This window comes from Pelodiscus sinensis, chromosome 16 (assembly GCF_052426305.1).
Source record: "Pelodiscus sinensis isolate ZL-2025 chromosome 16, ASM5242630v1, whole genome shotgun sequence".
Classification (NCBI taxonomy): Eukaryota; Metazoa; Chordata; order Testudines; family Trionychidae; genus Pelodiscus; species Pelodiscus sinensis.
The window spans coordinates 17,937,639-17,957,762 of record NC_143067.1 but is presented as its reverse complement, the minus strand read 5'-3'; the positions used below and the strand labels follow the sequence as shown (position 1 = coordinate 17,957,762).

The 20,124-nt window shown below is 43.4% G+C and overlaps 1 protein-coding gene across 4 annotated transcripts in view; it reads left to right on the top strand.

The window, feature by feature from the left end:
* Nucleotides 1-20,124, top strand: part of SEPTIN8 (septin 8) — an 89,309-nt gene that overhangs the window by 961 nt on the left and 68,224 nt on the right. Inside the window, exon 1 of one of the 4 annotated variants that reach the window (XM_089769505.1) lies at nucleotides 23-453. The exons of the other annotated variants lie outside the window; for them this stretch is intronic. Within the exon in view, the coding sequence (XP_089625631.1) occupies nucleotides 427-453 (27 nt within the window). The 5' untranslated portion in view covers nucleotides 23-426. Of the gene's footprint in view, nucleotides 1-22; nucleotides 454-20,124 lie in introns of those variants that run through there. 4 annotated transcript variants of the gene reach the window in all.

Sequence of the window (20,124 nt, the reverse complement as noted above, 5' to 3'; positions counted from 1 at the left end):
GGATGTGATCTGCCTAATGCCTTCGAGGAGACGGCCTGGGTGTCTGCAGAGCTGGGTGCCCAGGGCTTTGGCCGACATGTTGCCATGTTTTCACTCTCCAAAAAAGACAGGGTTATTCTGATACATGTTGCAAGTTCTGATGCAACAAAAGGGCAGTCCCGCTGCCTTCAGGTGGAGTCTCCGCCAGTCGTGAAAGAGCCAGGAATCCAGCAGGCTAGAAGGGCAGTCAGATCGTTCTGGGCCCGATCCTCCCAGCTTACCTTGGCCACGCTCAGGTTCTGGGGGGAGTCGCACTGAGACCATGTCACAGGACTGGAAATAGAAAGACAGGCCCTTTCAGCAGTTCTGGGCAGAACAGACAATGCCCCCTCCTCCCTCCGTCCCCGACGACAAGATCTACTTGACACTTGCGCCTGCACTGCTGGCATGTTCCCTCTTACTTTTTTCATCCAGGTGAGCAGTACATTTTGTTCTGTGCACTGAGGGATGTGTGGATGTGCACCACCAGTAGAAACAAAATGTAATATATATTTTTAAACCGTTATTGTGTGGATAATGACTCCAGCTAGGACAGGGGTTCCCAAACTTTTTGGTATAATGCCCCCCTTTTTATTTTTGAAAAACCCCCATGTCCCCCACCCCCAATAGCAACAAAACTTGTTGAGCGAAAAAAGGAACAGGACAGCAAAACTTGATGGGGGAGGGAGGCTGGGTCGCCTTGTGCCCCTCCTGGAATTTCTTCACCCCTCCCCCCCCCCCCCCCGTTTGGGAACCCATGAGCTAGGACAAGTTAGGCATTTTAGACTGACTACTCAAAGAATTAAATGTAAGTGTAAGAAATAAAATTTATGAAATACATAGACCAAAGAGCACTAAAATAACACTTTGAAAGAATACAATTACAGACTATATGTGCATTGCAAGAAGTGCCAACTAGTAACAACAATAATACCAGCATGTGTTGGGAGATGAGCATGACAGAGACAAGACTGTGTGTGTGTGTGTGTGTGTGTGTGTGTGTGTGTGTGTGTGAGAGAGAGAGGAGTGTGTGTGAGTGAAATCATACAATTATATGTTGGGAGCTGAGTGTGACACAGGACTAGGAATGTGTGTGAGTGGAGGCGGCGGGGGGGGGGGGGGAGAGAACCCTAGGGAGCTGACAAACTCCACAGGTTCCTGGGCAAGAGGTGCATGTGTGGGGCATGGCCCAATGCTCCTGGTGTAAAGTATTTCCTAGCATGAATAAGGGCTGCAAAATCACCCCCTATTCAAACTTGATTCGGGGCAAAATATTTGTAAATACTATTTTGTTATTCACATTAAGTAGCACAGTATTCCTTGAGGAGTTTAATTGAAATCAACCTAAGGACAACAAACTCAGTCCTTTGTATTATATATTGTAGTAGTGATTCAGTCTGTCAATTTTCATCTATCCTTATAAAAAAACATGTTAAATCTCTGTTTCCCCAGCCTCATGAGATGCTGTAGTTTTGCATAGCTATAAATCCTACTCAGTGTTTTCTACAACACATACTTGTTTTCTTCTTTAGAATAAAAGAAAAAAAAAGCTGATTGTTGAACTCCTGTGCTTGTCATTATCTTATCTAGAATATAGCAAACGTTTGTTTTGTTGGCAGATGTGTTTGGCCCTTGCAAATCCTTAATTGTATAAATGTTGGCATCTAAACAAGAAAGAAACACAGGATATTTTTATAACCAATCTTGTGAGTGCTTTTAGCTGATAAAATTCATTTCCAGTCTGACCTGCACTTTTATAAACAAAATCAGTTATGTTTTGGTATATGTCTTAGTTTTAGGTTGGAAGTTTTAGAGAAATATTGCAACATTTCTACAAATCCCACTGCAGTGTTTTGATATGCTTGTTTGGAAAGAACAGATTACAGACATATAAGGAACCGGTGAGATGTTACATACATAAAATCACATTCTGAAGGTGCGTGTGTGGGAGGTTTAGGCTCAGAGCCAAATAGCAGATGCTAGTATTGAAACTTCTTAATACTATAGATGGAGAAATATGCCTCCAGCAAACAAATGGTTATTCTGCAATACATTTAAGGATACACCACTTCCAGAAGAAAATTTCCATCCAGCCTATTGTAGAATTTCAATATGTGGTTTGGTGCTTACATAATTCATAAAGCTGTTTATAGTTTGTGAATACCATTGTGATGCCAAAAAGACTCACAAAGGAAGTGAATACTAATGTATTCATAGGTATGCATTTATATATAGATGAGAAAAATAAAGCAAGTTAAGACCTTATTTAAAATAAGAAAAGTTATTTGGATGCCAGTTGCATGTAGATTTCTTGAAAAATTGCCAAAGGTTTGTTCTCCATAACTAGCAGCCTATATTACCAGGGCTTGACAAACTGTGGCAAAATCTAATTGCCAGCCCCGCACTGCGCATGCGCAAGACCCGCATTGGGCATGCGTGTGCTGCCGGTAAACCGGGTGACCGGCTGAAATCTACTTGCCATGGGCGAGTAGATTCACTGATTTGTTGAGCCCTGTATATTACCATAATGAGTAATTGGCACAAAGAAAAATTAGCTTTGTATTTTAAGGTTTTTTTTTAAAGACGACTTATGTTTTACCTTTGTTTATTGTATAATAAATCTGACAACCATGACTTAGGTGAGGAGTAGAAAGATGGCAATACATGTTGGATAAATTGCTACCACATGTTGATTTGACAGAATTCTGTTGGCTTAAAGCTGTTTTTTATCAAAGGCTTAAAACTGTGTTGGAAGGCTACTCTAAGGCTATGTCTACACTGGAAAGTTTTGATGATGAAAGTGCTGTCGCCAAACAAAAGTCGCCAAAAAGAGTCACTAAATAATATTTACACTGCCACTCTGTCAGCATATTATGTCCATATTATCTCCCACGTTGACGGAAAGAGCAAAGCAATGTGGATATGCATCCCACAGTGCCTAGTATCACCTTCAGTTGTTAGGCACTGTGGGAACTTCCAGTGTAGCACAACACATTTTGGGAATGTGAAAAACCCATCGTCAGCCATCTCTTTGCTTCCCAGATTGCTCGTGGCTTACTTTTGTGTTGTTTGACACTGATAGTCCTACTGTAAGTCCTTGCTGTGCACTTGCGCATCTGTGAGAAATCACAGATTGTAGATATCTCACCTATGCTGTGTTCAATGTGCTTAGAACATCACACATGGCAGCAGAGAACTTAGCGGCAGAGGAAGAAGACTCGGATGCGGGCAACAGTGTGAGTGATATGGACAGCAGTGACTTGGCTGCTCTGTGACCACCAATGAAGAGTAGAGCATCGCTTTTGGGCTAGGAAAACCAGCACTAAATGGTGGGATGGCATCAACATGCAGATGTGGGATGAAGAGCAGTGCCAATAGAACTTTTGGTTGTATAAAGCAACCTTCCTGAAGTTGTGTAATGAGCTGGCCCCTGAACTGCAGTGCAAGGACACCCGAATGAGAGCTACTGTCTTGGTAGAGAAGCGTGTTGTGATTGCTTTGTGGAACTGGCGACTGCTGGTTGCTACCGTTCAACTGCAGATCAGTTTGGGGTGGGGAAGTCTACTTTTGGGGCAGAACTCATGCATGTGTGCAGGACAATAAATTGCATTTTGCTGCGTAGGACTGCCTCTGTGAAAAGGGGATGACATAGTGGTTGGCTTTTCTTGACATGGGCTTTCCAAACTGTGGTGGGGCAATCGATGGCCCCCACATTCCCATTATAGCGCCACCGCCATCTTGCCAGAGAGTACATCAATCAGAGGAGGTACTTCTCCATGGTGCATCAGGTGCTTGTAGATCACCGTGGGCATTTCACAGACAAATGCAAGGTGGTCTAGAAAGGTGCACAATGCACACATCTTCAGGAACATTGGACTATACAGAAAGCTACAGGTGGGGACTTTCTTTCCAGACCACAAAAGTACAGTAGGGGGATGTGGAAATGCCCATAGTGGTCCTAGGTGATGTTGCTTACCCCTTAGAAATCTGGCTCATGAAGCCTTACATGGGGCACCTGGATAGCAGTGAGACGTGGTGCAACAACTAGCTAAGCTGATGTTGCCTGCTTGTTGAATGTGTCTTTGGCAGATTGAAAGGGAGATGGAGGTTTCTCTGTGGCAGGCTGGACCATATGGAGAATCATATTCCCATGATGGTGGCTGCATACTGTTGCTTACATAATTTGTGTGAGAGTAAGGGTGAAGTGTTTGGATGTGGGTGGAGTACTGAGGAACAGCACCTGGCTGTGCAGTTTGATCAGCCAGACACTTGGGTTATCATAGGGTGGCCATCAGTATCAGGGAGGCTCAGAGGAACCACTCTGACAATGAGGGGCACTGACATTTCTGTGTTTTGGGGTTACTTTCCTGCCTTCTCTCACTACTCATGCTGAGCAAGGAATTCCCATGAAACCAAGGGATGCTACAGGCTTCCACAGGGGCTGGTGTGATTGGGGTGGGTTGTGTGTCACACAATAAACTCATTGAAACCTATATCAGTTTTGTCTTTCTTGATCCCTTTCAATCACAGCCACACATATAAGGTGAACACTTGATGGTAAGGGAGGGCAAGGGCTATTGGAAAACCTCATAATTGTGTTAACATCCAGCTGTTAAAGTCACAGCTGCTGTGACAGGTAGTAGAGTGTGCTGGTAAAAAACCCATTACCAGACACTGAAAAGGAGTATGTGGGCATAGAGGGAGCGTTGCTGGTTTAATGCTGGTTAAAGCATTCTGAATGTGTTGCCAAGGAAGCCTTTTGGTTCTGTTCACTCTGCATTTTCATTATAGACTTCAGCATCTCAGTTTGGTCTTCCATGCACTTTAGCATGCAGTCAGTGGCTTCTGTTCTAGCTTTCATCTCCCTGACCCATCTTTCCTCCCTTTATTTGATTTGGAGCATTGAATATTGCAAAGCATCCTTCTCTAGGTCCTTCATGGTCTTCTCCTGAGTTGATGGAGCCTGTCAGTGGGGAAGTATGTCTGCTTTTCAAGGTTTGGTCTGGAAAAGTAACCATTAACAATAGAGTGACTGTACTGTTCCTGATGAAGATTGAAACATTTTACTAACATGCACTTCTCTGAACTAAATGGGCCACTTTCCCTGTTACCCTAGAGGCAAACACAGTTCTCTCCAGGCATTCTGATCATAGTAACCTTTTAAAAATGGGGGATGTGGGAGAAGAAGTGTTGGGTATGAGAGCACAAGAAAGTACAGTCCTTGGTTGTGCAGCAGGTGTACATGGAAACAATTGTAATAATCCTCCACTGGTCCACAGGCTGTCATAACACTGGCTGACATCTCCCTGCTGAAGGATAACAGGCAAACTTGGGCTCTGCTTCTGGGTGCAGATAACACCCCGCTTCTTATGCAGCCAAACTCTGTGACGCCTTGGTTCTGACAGCACAGCATGAGGAATGGTTAGAGAGCGTGTTGTACCACGGGTACGAGGAAACAGCAGCCCCGCCATTGAATCTCAGGGTACATCTAAACTACATCCATTTTTCGATAAAGGATGTAAATTACAGGTATCGAAATTGTAAATGAGGCCAGGATTTGAATTTCCCGCACTTCATTCACATAATGGCGGATGTGGCTTTTTTTTTTTTTTTTTTGAAAAGTTGCTTTTCAAAAAAAACCACAGTCAAGATGGGGATCCTTCGACAGAAATGCCCCATTTCAAAAGATCCTGTAACCTACCAGGCTGCCGTTATGTAAATGAAGCGCGGAAAATTCAAATCCCGGCTTCATTTACAATTTCAATACATCTAATTTACATCCCTTTATCGAAAAAGGGATATAGTTCAGATGTAGCCCAAGTGAGAAATTTAATAAGTACCTCAGGAAAAGCTTCGACAGCATCTCCCTGCAAGATTCTTTTGATATCTCTGTGTACATCAATGCCCTGTTTGGATACGACACAGACCCAGGCAGGGCTTAGCCAGCTCTGGTTATAGCCTTTGGTCACCGCCTCTCCCCCCTCCATCCTGCTTCAATAGAAAAACTTCCCTTGCATCCCTTTCCTTGTTTTATGTTCCAACTCCAGCTGCTGCGGAGACGCAACTTGAACCTTGGAACTTGAGAGCAGTTCCTGGGTGCCTGCTGCAGTGAGTCCTGCCTCCTTGTCTGCTTCTGCCGCTTCACCAAGAGCTTCTTCTTCCTGGTCTGGTCAAGTCCTTTGTCTGCTGACTTTGTGCTATGCAAAGTATCCTCAGGGACCTTGCCTGTGGCTGTGAGGCTCCCATGCAGCATTGCATCCAGTTCTTTATAAAAACAGCGTGTTGTGGGTGCAGCACCAAGCTGGTGGTTTGTCTCCTTCGCCTTCTAGTGCGACTGCCAAAGTTCCTTTATCTTGACCCTGCATTGCAGGGTATCTCCCTCATACCCCTCCTCTCACAGAGCTTGAGTACTTTAAAGACTAACAAGATAGTTTATTAGGTGATGAGCTTTCGTGGGCCAGACCCACTTCCACGAAAGCTCATCACCTAATAAACCATCTTGTTAGTCTTTAAAGTGCTACACAGTCCTGTTTTTGGTTTCAGCTGCACCAGACTAACACGGCTACATTTCTATCAGAGCTTGAGTAGTGTGGTTTACGTGTCCCAGTTCCTACCGGTCACTCGCAGTTGTATTTGCACCGATTCTCTACCCCACACACCAATAAGCTCTGGGGTACTCCAAGCAGGAGAGCATCTTGAGCGATAGCCACTCCTGGTTCCCTGAAAAGATGCCATGAAGAGCACTACATGCTGAACCAGCCAGCAGGAAATGAATTTTAAATGTTCCCAGAGCTTGCAGGGTGTGGGGCATGTCTGTTTACCTGACCAGCAGAGTTCAAAGCACTGGCCAGAGTGCCTAACATTGTGGGAAACATCCTGGAGCTCAATAAATTTGAAAAAAATGCCTCCTGTAGTATACATTGCATGATTGTCAACAGTAAAGGATCGGGGGAGGGATAGAAGTCCCTCATGGAGGTGGAAGTTTTTTGTCGCTGAAATTGGGCGTTTTTCATGACTTTTGTCACATTGCAACGTGAACACGCTCTGGGTTTTGTTGCCAAAAAAGCATTAATGAACAAACTGATAATGGATCTTTCTACCTTTTGAGAGCAGAACATGTTTTCATCACATTAAATAGCATAGTTCTCTAAAATTAGTGTTTTGCATTTTGATGTTGCTAAATAAATGGGGGCCGGATGCAGTGGTCTTTTGAATTATAGACAAGTCAGTTGTGCTAAAACAGATAAGTTCCTTCTACTATTTTGTATGTAATACCCTTTCTACAAAGAGTCTTCAGCACTGCTTCTTTGCTCAGCAAGCTGGCATAACATTTCTCAGCTGGATCGTTTCAGAGGGGGAGCAGATTTAGTTCGTTTCAGCAAAAATAATGAGGAGTCCTGTGGAACTTTCCTTATCTGATGTAGTGGGCTCCAGCCCGCAAAACGTTATGCCCAGATAAATTTGTTAGTCTTTAAGGCGCCACAGGACTCCTCATTGTTTTAGCTGGAAAGTGAATTCTTAAAGTGATATTTGGAGCAGAGAAATAGAAATTCCCTCTCAATGTACTGGAAAAACTGTAAATTGTTCACATAATGCAAGTGTGCCTTTTTTTTTTTAAAGTAGATGTTTCAAGATTTTTTTTCTTTGAGTGGAGAATGGAAGCAGAGCAATTTACATGGAATGGGGATGTAATTTTTTCCCATTTGAAATTCATGTAAGAATTTCTAGAATGTTAATTTGCTCTCTCTGTGTGGGACATTAACGCTGACCTGGTGTAAAGTGAATCAATAATAATTGCAGAAGGGATCACCAGATCCAGCTCTTACTGAACTTCAGAAAAATCAGGGTTAATTTCTGCACCTTGTGCATGACCCTCTTTTTACTGATAAACAGCTGCTCTTTAGATAGAGCAAAATTTTCAAAAACACACACCTCCGGTTTAGGCAACTGCATGAAGTGGCTGGATTTGTAGAAAAGATGAGTGCCCATTAAAAATCCATTCACTTTATTTAGGTCCTGAATGGTAACAGCATTTTTGAAAATCTGGCTCTAAGGCCAAGGAGACCAAGTCAAGTGGTCTCAGTATTGACCATGGAGCAGGAGAGTTCATTTTATACTTGAAAGAAACAGGCAGGGAGAAACTAAGAATCTTGCTGATGCTGTTTCTAATGACAGTGGAAGAACCCTTTCCATGTTGACAGTGAACCTGCCAGTGTCCTGTTACATGAGAGTGAGTTTATGAAAGAAGGGTGGATTGAGTGGTTAAAGCTGTATGTTGTGAGAGCGGAGTTGTACTTCCAGGTCTGTTACAGATGTCACGTTGGTCAAGACACCTAACTTCTCTATGGGACACTTCTTCAACTGTAAAGTACAGATGATAATAGTTCCCTAGTGCCAGGGTGCAATGAGGCTATTTTCTTTCAAAATGACACTGCAGCTCTAAGCCCAGAATGCAGAGTCCTCATATATACCATGAGGAGCATCATGGGAAAACCCTTATAACTTTCAGAGAGCAATCTGATTAAATAGACTTAAGGATGGTATGGTGTCATGGTGCCATCCGTTGGTTGGCACTGGTATCTGACACTGAGATGACTTCAAATTAAGAATCTGTACTTTAAAACTCCCCAATTGCACACTTCTCCAATCTAGTGCTTTACCATGAATTAACAGTTCCCTCCAACACAATGAAATTCCTTTGAAGTAGTACTATTAGAAATAATCAACAAAAACAAGTGAAAGCTGCATTTAAGACTGCATTCATTCTAGGCTTCAGAATCATACCATCAGTACTCAAGAGTGCTTTTGTTCTTGTAAATATAGTGCTTGTAAGAGATGTTGATTTCACAGCCCTGGAGACTGTAATCCTCTGTCGATCCATACACCAGCCACAGCACTGGCATTGGCAGCACTAGTTTTCCTTCAATGTACTCCAGCCCTGATGTGGAGGGACCTTTTCTGCATAGGGGAGGATAGTTCAGTCTCTATGCCCATTACTACCTGGTGTCTCTGTTGACATGGTCAACACAAACCACACAGCTGCTTTGTGAGCTAGAGCTCTCTCCCCTGGGTATTGAATGGAGACCAGCAGTTAATTTCATATGAACTACCACATATCCATCAAATGTTAGCTATTTTTGGTGTTTACTGAGCTGGGATATGCTAGAACCAACATCTTTCACATGAAATATCTTCCATTATTAGTCCGTCTAAGCCATTCTGTGCATGAGAGGCGACCCATGTGAGTCTTTATATGCTGGAGCAGTCAAAGGATATTGGTATATCTGCTGTGTAACAGCCAATCACCATGAACTGAAAATGCAAGAAGCAAAACAGAATGAGGTATAACAGCAGCAGGGAAATACAATGGGAAGAAGTGGGAAAGGAGGCACTGAAGAAAAAGGGGAGAGTAACATGGGACAAAATTTAGAGACCCACAATTAAAAATAGTCCCACTCTTTGCAAAGCCTTTGCAAGCCTGGCTAATTTCATTGCAACAAATAACACAGCTAAGAGTCCAATTAACCCACTAATCCATTAATTTATAGATGCAAGTGCAGTAAGTCACTTTAATTTTAACCCAGGCAGTCATGTACTCTCAGAAAGACACATTAATATGACTTAGAGAACATGTATGAGGCCTAATATTCAGCATTGTTTGGGCTTCTGTTGTCTTGTCAGCCCCTTAGGCTCTGGATTTTGAAAATGTCACCCCGAATCTCTATGTGCAAATACAGTAAAAGCTCTTATATCTGGCATGTTGGGAGAATGGGGGGAAGGAGGGGTGCCGTTAATTGAATACTTCACCATTTTTTAAATAACTAGAATACAATAAAATAAAGTTTTAAATAGTGCACAAGTACTCACCAATCCAAGGGTGCGTCTAGACTACAGGGTTTTGTCGACAAAAGTGGACTTTTGTCGACAAAACTATACCTGCGTCCACACTACCGCTGAGTTCTGTTGACATAACGTCGACAGAACTCAGCAGTTTTGTCGATGCTGGTAAACCTCATTTTACGAGGCATAACGCCTTCTGTCAACAGAGTTTCTGTCGACAGAAGGTGTTATTGCATGTAAACTGTCCTTTGCGTCTACACTACCATGTCGACAAAGCAGCTTGCTTTGTCGACAGAACTCAATGTAGTCTAGACGCTCTTTGTCGTCAGAACTTTTGTCAACAGTATCTGTCGACAAAACTTCTGTCGACAGAAGCCTGTAGTCTAGACGTACCCCAAGAGTAGTACTGTACTGCAGAGTGGTTGGTTTCCTGAATTCCCTTAGGAGTATATAGGTTATATTTTCTAACCAGAAGGTTATTTTTTTTTATACTTCACATCACTATGGGCAGCACATGGCCCACACCCAGATCTCTAATGCATTTAACGCTAAAGTTATACTGAACATAATTTAATCTTTCTTTGATTCAGAAGGCACTTTAGGTTCTTGCAGTGCCTCAGACTCATCATTATCAACATCAGTTATCATTGGTAGATATAGAAGGGGTAGGAGACTGGGCTGAATCTGTAATGATCCTGTGACACACCCTGGAAGCTGCTTTTTTGGAATAAATACCAGCTTGCTTACTTGTCTTCTGTCTCTTTTGCGTAAGGGTGGAGTGCAGAATATGCAATTGCATAATGTGCTGAGCAGTATATTAGTCTCAGTTGCTAGACTGAAGATTTGTATTTGGGGATATCAGAAATGCCGGTTCATTGAGCTTTCTTGTTAATTGTGTGTCAAATAACAGAGCTTTTATTGTACCGTGAGCACACAGATTGGGGGTTTGTGTATCCGAGGGTACGTCTAGACTACAGGGTTTTGTCGACAGATACTGTCGACAAAGCGCGTCTAGACTACAGCCAGTTCTGTCGACAAAGCAAGCTGCTTTGTCGACAAAACCCTGTAGTCTAGACACAACCCTACATGCAATAACACCTTCTGTCGACAGAAGGTGTTATGCCTCGTAAAATGAGGTTTACCAGCGTTGACAAAACTGCTGAGTTCTGTCGACGTTATGTCGACAGAACTCAGCGGTAGTGTAGACGCAGGTATAGTTTTGTCGACAAAAGTCCACTTTTGTCGACAAAACTCTGTAGTCTAGCCACACCCCTAGAGAGCAGCTGGATAAGAAATGGGGCATTTGCACATAGATTTACTTGAGTTGCATATGCAGTTTAATACTTGCACAATTATCCTGAAAATAATATAGCTGGTTTTTTTTAATAGCTAGATAATTTTTTGCGTGGTTTGAGTAGAAACCAGTAACATAGTTTCCCCTGACAAAATTTTCAAAGAACGATTAGTTTTAAAGAGGAAAATGGAGTGTCTTCCCTAGAAGTGAAGGGATGATAGAAGTTTTGCCACTGATCTCTGATAATGTGCCTGTTTAATTTTGGCTGACATTTAATAGAATCTAGTGATTATTACCTGTTGGAAAAACTATGCACCCTATTCTTTTGTGTAGCTACTGACTGAGGAGCTACCAGAAGAAACCTTGAAAATATCTGTAAAGTTTCCCCAGAACTGGATGAGTCTTGTGGAACTTTCTGCTTTAACTTCTCTTTAAATGTAATCAGTAGTGAAGGCTTCTCCTTAACAGCTGGCATCCTCCTGCCTGTTGCCTGTAGTCACTTCACAGTCTGGTGTTTGAAATCTCACAGTTCCACCTCATGAAAAAGATTCTGCTGTCAAACACTGGCTCGTGCAGCCTCACAGAATGATTTGGGTATGAGGAACAGTCAGAGCGTAAAAGGGAGAAAGCCGCATGTATCCAGTTTAGACTGAACAATTGCCAATGAAAAGGCCACAGTTGGGGCAATGCAGGCCCCAAACCCAAGTTCAATATTTTTAAACATAACTGTTCAGAAATATTCTCAGGACTTAGTGCCAGTGACAATACCTTTTATTTTGATTCAAACGTTCTTCTGCGTGTTTATAACACAGCGTATTGTAACATTTTGCAGGGACTTGAGCCCCATAGGGAAACTGACTAGTCAGTTCTCATTGCCCACCTTGAGTATTTACCTTTGACCCTGTTCTTAGCTTTGGATGAGTCAGATTATTCAAACTGGGGCTTCAAAAAGAAGTGAGTTTTAAAAGTGGTAGCAGCAGCCAAAAGCTGCAGCTGCAGCGCTGCTGCTTGGATTGGGAGTGTGCAGCGTATTCCTTTCCATGCACTGGCTAAATCTAGCTGGCATGTGTACCTGCCTGAGGGGGGAGGATGGGAAATGAACTGCCTTACTGTTCTCCTCAGAGTGGGACCAGCAGTGCTGGTTGCATTTCTGAGCCACAATCTGTCCCCAAATGGCTTGCATGAATTTTGGCCACAAGCTCATTCTTCTCTGACCCACAATCTGTCAGGTTCCCTCTCCCACCCCCAAAAAAGTGTTTTCACTGTATGTGCGGAACAAATGTCTGGTGGAAAAGTGTCACCTTTCCCAAATGTGTTGCTGTCAGTGCAAATCCAATATGTCTCTTCCTTCTGTACTATAGACAATATGTTACTCCAAGTGGGAGTTCAAAACTTTTTAAATCCGTGTGAGCTGGGAGGCAGTGGGTGTAAGAATATGTGAATTGGAGAATGCTAGAACCATCTGAACTCTGCATGCCCTCTAGAGAAGCAATGCTACAGACTAAGCTGAAGAACAACTTTCTGTAGTGAGAAGTTAGGATCCCTTTTTTGGTTTGTGTCTATGGGCTGTCAGGAAATCTCCAGCATTGTGGGGGTAGCGGGAATAACATATTGGGAGCTCCATTATCTTTGGGAAGATTTACTAGTGTTATTTCCAGCTAAAATCAGGAAAAACAGCCATTGATCTTTCCCAGTGTACCTGCTGTTCCTGTTTCCTTCATCTCAAGGTTTGATGTACCCTAGTGGAAATTGTGGGAGTCTCATGCCTTTAAGGAGTTGGTCATTAATGCCCCAGCAGGACTTTCTCCATCATGCCTGTCCTTGTGCTCTTGCAATATTTCTTAATGATAATCTCCCTATCCCTTTCCCTATGTCTCTTTGCTTGGAGTGGGAGATGAGGAAACAAGACGCAACAAGTAAAAACCCAGACTGACTCCTGATTGTGCAACACACTGAAAGAATTGAGTCCCATAAAACAGGGAGAACAGTGCTCCCTTCATTCACTGAGGATCAGGACATCTGCACCATATCCAATTTCATCAACTGTGTGAGGGGGGAGTCAGAGAGTTTTGATTTGGGAGGGTGGTGGTGAGATTTGCGTGCTTTTAATTTGGACATTGGTCAACACTTGTTTCAGTTTTTGACTGATAATGCACACATGCTTGCAGAACTAGAGATAGATCCTAAACCAGCGAAGTCTGAGAAAAAGGGGCCCAAGACAATGGGATGTTGGATAAGCCCCCTTGCTAACTTGTATCACAGTTTGGGAGCTAAGGACTTTAGGAGAAGGTTAGGAAAATAGTCACCCAAGTGTTGGGTCTAGGCCATGATGCTTCTCTTTCAGAAGGTTGCCAGTTGGCGTAAATAGCTACGCTGGCCCAGAAATATGACAGACATTTTTGGGGTGAAGAAAAGGGGAAAGGGTGGCAAATGTGCTCTGAAATTATGTTAAAGGGAACAGTTATTTTCTGAAAAAAAACCTGTGTACGGGCCTGTCCCAACACTGGGATCTGTCGAGCTTCTGCCAAATCTATTCCCTGTTGTGCTATGAACTCTCTTCAGCTCCCAAGCTAAATAGGATTGGGGAAGAGGGAAGTCAGTACTTAGATGGGTGACTTTGTTTAGAATTTGAAATTCCTTATTGTAGCCAAAAAGTGTGTGTGTCACACACATGAAATTTCAGTTATGTTAAATAGCTACAGCAGAAGTTCCCATGAAATGTTTTGCTGTAAAACCAGAAGCATAAAACCCCTGATCTTTCCCACCCATCCGATTCTGCACTAACTTACTTGGGAGAAAACTTAAAAAAACAGCAAATAGTCCTGCAGCACCTTAGAGACTTATCAAAAATGTAGATGGTATCATGAGCTCGTGGGTAACAACCCACTTCTTCAGATGAATGGAGTTAAGGGATCCAGGTCCAAATAAATTGCAGAGAACAAGAGGGGATGGGGGGAGAGAGAGAAGGGTGGGAAAAATGGAGAAAAAAATATTGTCATTTAGAGTATCCATGCTAAATGAGGTGAACAGAGTGGGCTCTAAGTATTCTAAGTACCAGTGTAGAGCCCACTCTATTAGCCTCTTTTAGCATGGATACTTCAATTGACAATATTTTTTTCTCCACTCTCCCCATCCCCTCTCTTTCTCTGCAGTTTATTTGGACCCCTTCACTCCATTCATCGCCCACGATGGCTCATGATACCATCTACATGTTTTGTTAGTCTCTGAGGTGCTGCAGGACTATTTGCTGTTTTATAAGCTTTTTTTTTTCAGTTACGGACTAACACGGCAACCCCTCTGAATCTTACTTGGGAGAGGTTGGAGATGGAGAGAAAGAGGAGAGAGTTTGTAAAGAAGGAGTTCCTAGATGAGTGGGCCTGTTCCCATCTTGAGTGAACTGTTCCTAAATGACATGCCACAATAAGTATCCACAAAAATGAGCTTGTGGATAGTAGGGATGTAAATGGATAACCCTTATGGGTGATGTTTACTGGGTAACGATTAACTGGCACCTGAGCAGCCCCCCATCTGCGGCCCCCACCGTGCTGCAGGCTGGGGCAGGATTCCCATACAGGGCTGGTGGAGCTGTGAGACCTGCACAGAGCCAGAAACCAGCAGCCCTGTGGGTTGAGGGGCAGCTCCAGTTGAGCTAGAACAGTGCCCCATCCGGGATCCCGCTTAATTAGTTAACAGTTTAAATCTAATATTTAACCGGTTAACTGATTAAAGAGGATTTTACATCCCTAGTGAATCGCTGCATCCACAACTGATGATACGGGTACCCGCGGACATAAAGCAGATAATCCTGGATTTGCAGGGCTCCGTCAATTACCATTTCATTATCTGACCAGGGAAACTAAATTGTGGATTCAGAGTTGCAGGGAACATGGCACAGAACTTCATCTGCCCTAGAGCGTGCAAGGAACTCGTATGCTGTCTTGGAAGTTTGTACTCAAGCTGAACTATTCAATAGCAATAAAAGAGGTCAAGGAATCCCGCTAAGAAGGGCCCTTTTAGACAGATTGTTACATGTGTGCATGCCAACAAAATGCCCTGGGACTCTAATCCCATCCATTCTCCCAACTTCCTTCAGTCTGGGTTCAGCGGGAATTTTACCTGAATAAGGACGGCAAGAATGGGACCTTTCTGCCTTCTCCATTTTTAAACATTCTACTGTCCCATAGGTGTCTTACTGCAGAATAAACTCTTGTGCTATCACAGCTGAAAGAGCTTTGTTGAATTTTTCATCTTCTATTTCCATTTCGCAGTTAGATGCTTTTTGAATTGTATTGACTCTTCAAATTAAAGATACTTTGCAGCTTTCTAAAAGCCTCCGTTAATAAGCAATGTAGCAGTCAGCTTATTAGCCTGATGATTTTGATGTACTGTAGCTCTTAGAACCAAGTGGTTATGTTGTATATTTATAGTCTTGTCGTCTTCCTTATATTTGCCATTAAGTACCACAACACAGCATACAGGAGTGCTATTCAGACCTGTCTGAGTTAGCTGTCAAAGAAAGAATAGCTTATCACTGTAAAGAACCATTATATGAATTCAGAGGAATGCAGATCCCTTTTCCAGATATGGTACAAAATGTTGATGTGGCTAAACCAGCGCCAGACCTCCATTCCATGTAACCCATTTGCATTTTCTCTCCTCATTCCCCATCATACCCATCTCCTCCTTTCTTTCATCTTTTCATGTATGCCTTCTCTGATTTTATCACTGTTAATGCCATCTTAACATTGCATCTGTGTATTATTGTTTAACTGTGGTGTCTGGTCTCCCAGCCTTGTTAAGCTGTAATATTTCATAACTCTCTTAGGATCTGAAACATGAGAGATTTGGAAACATGTAAACTGTTAGTTATTTACCAGTTTTGTACTTTTCATGGTCTTTCTTTGTGAAAATTAATAGAAAATGAATCTCACCAACACACAGAGGATTGTTTGTTGGCTGGAAATGAAAATTTCTTGGATATCCATGTGTTGGATTGTTGTGGCCTGAGAACTGGAAACTAAAACCCAATGATGACCAGAATTAATTGGCTCTCTTAAGAGTAACCCACTATCAATCCCCTTTCTGCCTTGCCTAAAAAAAGTATTGAATGATGGAATTCATTATAAACGGGCAAGGAATTCTGAAAACATGCAGGAATTAGCCATGTTTATTTTAAATAGTAACTAAAACAAATAATCATGGTGGCTAATCTCCAAGATGCAGAGTAGAGCAGCTGAGTAATTACATATTATGAATCAGAGTTACTGTCTTCTCTTTTGAGGACACTTCCTTAAAAATGCCACTACCCTTTCCCAAACCATTATGTGGTGTAGAATTGCCCACTAATAGCGTTTTGAGGTTGTGGGACAAACTTCTGCTTTCGGTTTGTCCAGTAGTCATTTGTGTTGCTCTGGGTGGAAACTGGCAGTGTTCTTCAATCTCTTTCAGACCTATTGTTCCAAATAAGGAGAGAGGATGGTTGGGAGGGAAATGTGATTAAACCAGGGGGACTGCAAGTGAGCACTGCCACTACCCTGTTGTGTGGCCTTGGGAAAGTCATTTACTGTGTCTAACTTGGGGAGGGAGAAGGCAGAAATAATGCTTATCCGCTTACATAGAGTTGTGGGGTTTAATTAACTAAGGAGCTTAAGGACCTGTGTAAAAGATAAAACTAGAGGGTAATTTTGGCTTGCATTTTTTTTTTTAATAAGGAACTGAGGAAGAAGTATCGGTTCTAACTTTTGCCTTCTCAGTACTCAGCTAGTTCATGGAGGAATGGAATTCTCATGCAGCTGAAATGCTGAACTTTTTCATCCCTTGGAGGAAATGTCTTTCATTTTTTGGTGCCATAGTTTCCTTCTGTTTCCACTGACATTCTTCCTTCTCAAAGGCAAAGTTTGTGTTTGCAAAAAAACTTTGTGGATTACCTGGCTTGCTCATTCAGAGCCTGAAACTATAGCCTGTGGGTTCAAGAACCAGATACAACAAGAACACACACAATGGTTGGTTTGAGTTTTGCTTTTAACATGTGATAGGCATCTGAGCACAGCTCTATATAACATGGGACAGTGGTTCCCAACCTTTTTTATGCCAGGGACTGGCAAACCCATTCACAAACTATTGACAGACCAGCAACATTGTATTTCCATATTTGCATATTCATTATGTAAATAACGAATATGCAAATATACCAATACTATGTTGCCAGTCTACCTAGCCCCAACTTAGCCCCTTGCCTAACACCCTTTGACCCTTTAACCTCTGTCCCCTATAGCCTATTCTGACACCCTTTTGCCCTATGACCCAATCATGCTCTCACCCAACACCCCTTTGCCTTCTCAGCCCAACACTCCCCAGAGATAGACTGCCCCCCCGGGAGCGTGTCTGTTACTGCCATGTGGATGGGGGAGTGGCCATTGGCCACGCATGCTCCCTCCTCCTTTGCATCCCCTCCCTCCTCAAGTGCATCTTGTGCCCCCATAGGTGGGGGAGTGCAGAGCCCTGGCTGGGACACCATTACTGAGGAGGGAGGAAGGTGCCTCCTCATGCCGCCGCCTCAGCCCTAGCACTGCTGCCAGAGCACAGGGAGTGGATGTTCATGGTGTGCATGATCCCTCCTTTGCACCTCTCCCTCCCCAAGCGTGGAGGAGGGAAGAAGGTGCCTCCTGTTCTGCTTCCTCTTGCTATGCCTGAGCCATGATGGCTGCTGGAGCTGAGCTGCTGTGAACAGCCAATTTGAGCTCTGGTAGCCGGTAGGGCCTGGCAGCCAGTGAGTCACGGACCAGTAGCAGTTCACAGCCCGTCGGTTGTATGCAGTGGTGTTGTACCCATGTTGGGCGTACAGTAATTCCTCATTTAACGTGTGCCCACTTAGCACATTTTCACAATAGCATGGGGTTTTTTTTTAAAATTTTTTTTTAAGGGAATGTTTTTTGAATTACACGACCGTCCCCGAAATAACACCGTTTCCCCAACCGTCCCGTTGCCGGCGGCTGCATGGGGCTTCCTCCGCCTTTCTGCAAAGCGGTGAAGGGTTCGCCGCTCGCCGTGCCGTTCCCCGGCGACCCCCCACCCCTCGCCGGATGCCATGCGGGTCCCAGCAGACCCGTCACAGGGGCGTACTCCCAACCCAATCCCCCTCCCTTTCCCCTCCCCAGAGCCAAACACCTTCCCTCCCTGCTGTAACCCAGCCCCTTTTCTCCCCCAACCTTATGTCCCGGTCCCAACAGACACCACCGCTTGAAACGCAACCCCCACCTTTTCTATTATTTTCAGTGGGAAAATTGACCCTGCATAATACGTTTTCACTGAACATGATCATTTTCTGAAACATATCTATAGTGTTAAATGAGGAATTACTGTATTCAAAAGCTTGTCTCTGTCACCAACAGAAATTGGTCCAATAAAAGATATACCAGGTTGGACCTCCCTGGTCCAGCACCCTTGGGACCTGACTGGTCCCAGATGAGGGACTTTTCCAGGCCAGGGGAGGTCATTTCAGGACACCCCACTCCCTCGACGCCGCTGTCCCTGTAGCCTAGCTGAGCTGCAGTTCAGCTCCCGGCCCCTCCCCAGCCCAGCTGAGCCATGCACCAGCTCCTGGCTCTCCCGTGCAGATCAGCTGAGTTGCGCGCCCCCTCCTGCAACCCAGCTGAGCTGCAGGCCAGCTCCTGGCTCTCCCCTTGCAGCCCAACTGAGCTGCATGCTGGCTCCCAAGCTCCCACCCCCTACAGCGCACCAGGACTCTCGGGTCCTGGAACATCCATGGTCATGCCAGACCATGGATGTTTCCGGACCAGAGAATCCCAGATTTTAGAGCTGCAGCCTGTACCCTATCACGAGGTATGTTTTTTCTTCAGTGCATAGACGTGTCTAATAAATGGTTCTTGCTTTCCTGAGTTCTGGGGCTCGGGGCCTACTTGTGCCCCCATTGAAGAAATTCTGCCACTGACTTACGCAGAAATAGGATTGTGCCCTTTTATGGGAAGATTTAAATTAAAAACCAAAGCCCCCATAGGCTTATTTTATTTTCTAAATAGTTTAGTGAGAACAGGTCTTATTTTTTTTGCAAAACTCATTTTTACCTCCTGGACTTGACATTTGAGTTGACTGTTTTGTGTGTCCTATAGATTGTGATGTTCCACATGATTTTGTCTTTAAATCTTAAACTGAACATTGTGGGTGAGTTTTCTTAGTGTGTTTAAATATTGTGTTGCTGATACAAAAGGCAAAATTATTGCCATTTATATTTAGTCCAATAAAAGATGTGAGAGGCATCTAAGCACAGCTCTAATGTCACAACACAATACGTATTGTATGCAGTGTTGTCGTAGCCATGTCAGTCCTAGGGTATCAGAGAGACATGGTGGGTGATGTAATATCTTTTATTGGACCAACTTCTGTTCTCACCCATCTTGTCTCTTTAGCATGACTGACTGGCAGCCCAGATATGGCTTTTTTTTTTTTCAAAGCTCATATGTAGCACAGTCATCTGGGTATTCAGTTGCAATGACAAAACCTACGTCTAATGCTCGTTTAATTGATGTGATTAGACCTTGCAAACATTTCAATGGAAAGGCTAAATGACAGATTAGAAAGCAAATTTCCATATGCTTTTTATCCATTAAAAGGCCTGATGGGGGATGTAAACCAGAGCTGGTCAATTCATTTGTAGAAAGCTGGACTAATGCTGTATTTGTAGATAGATGTACAGCGTATAACATGAGATGGTCAGTGGTGTTACCCTAGCTGAAGTTTACCTGGCACAATAAGTGTTGCTTATAAAAAAAAAAAAATGACACCCTTCCCCTTACAGATGATGTTGTAAAGCAACTAGCAATCCATAAACTTCTGTGAAAAGCTGCTCTGACATAGGGATGTAATAGAATAGTCGATTAACTGATTAACCAATAAGCAAAAGCGTATAGGTTAATGCTGTATTCTGCATGCATTCCCCCTTTGCCAGTACATTT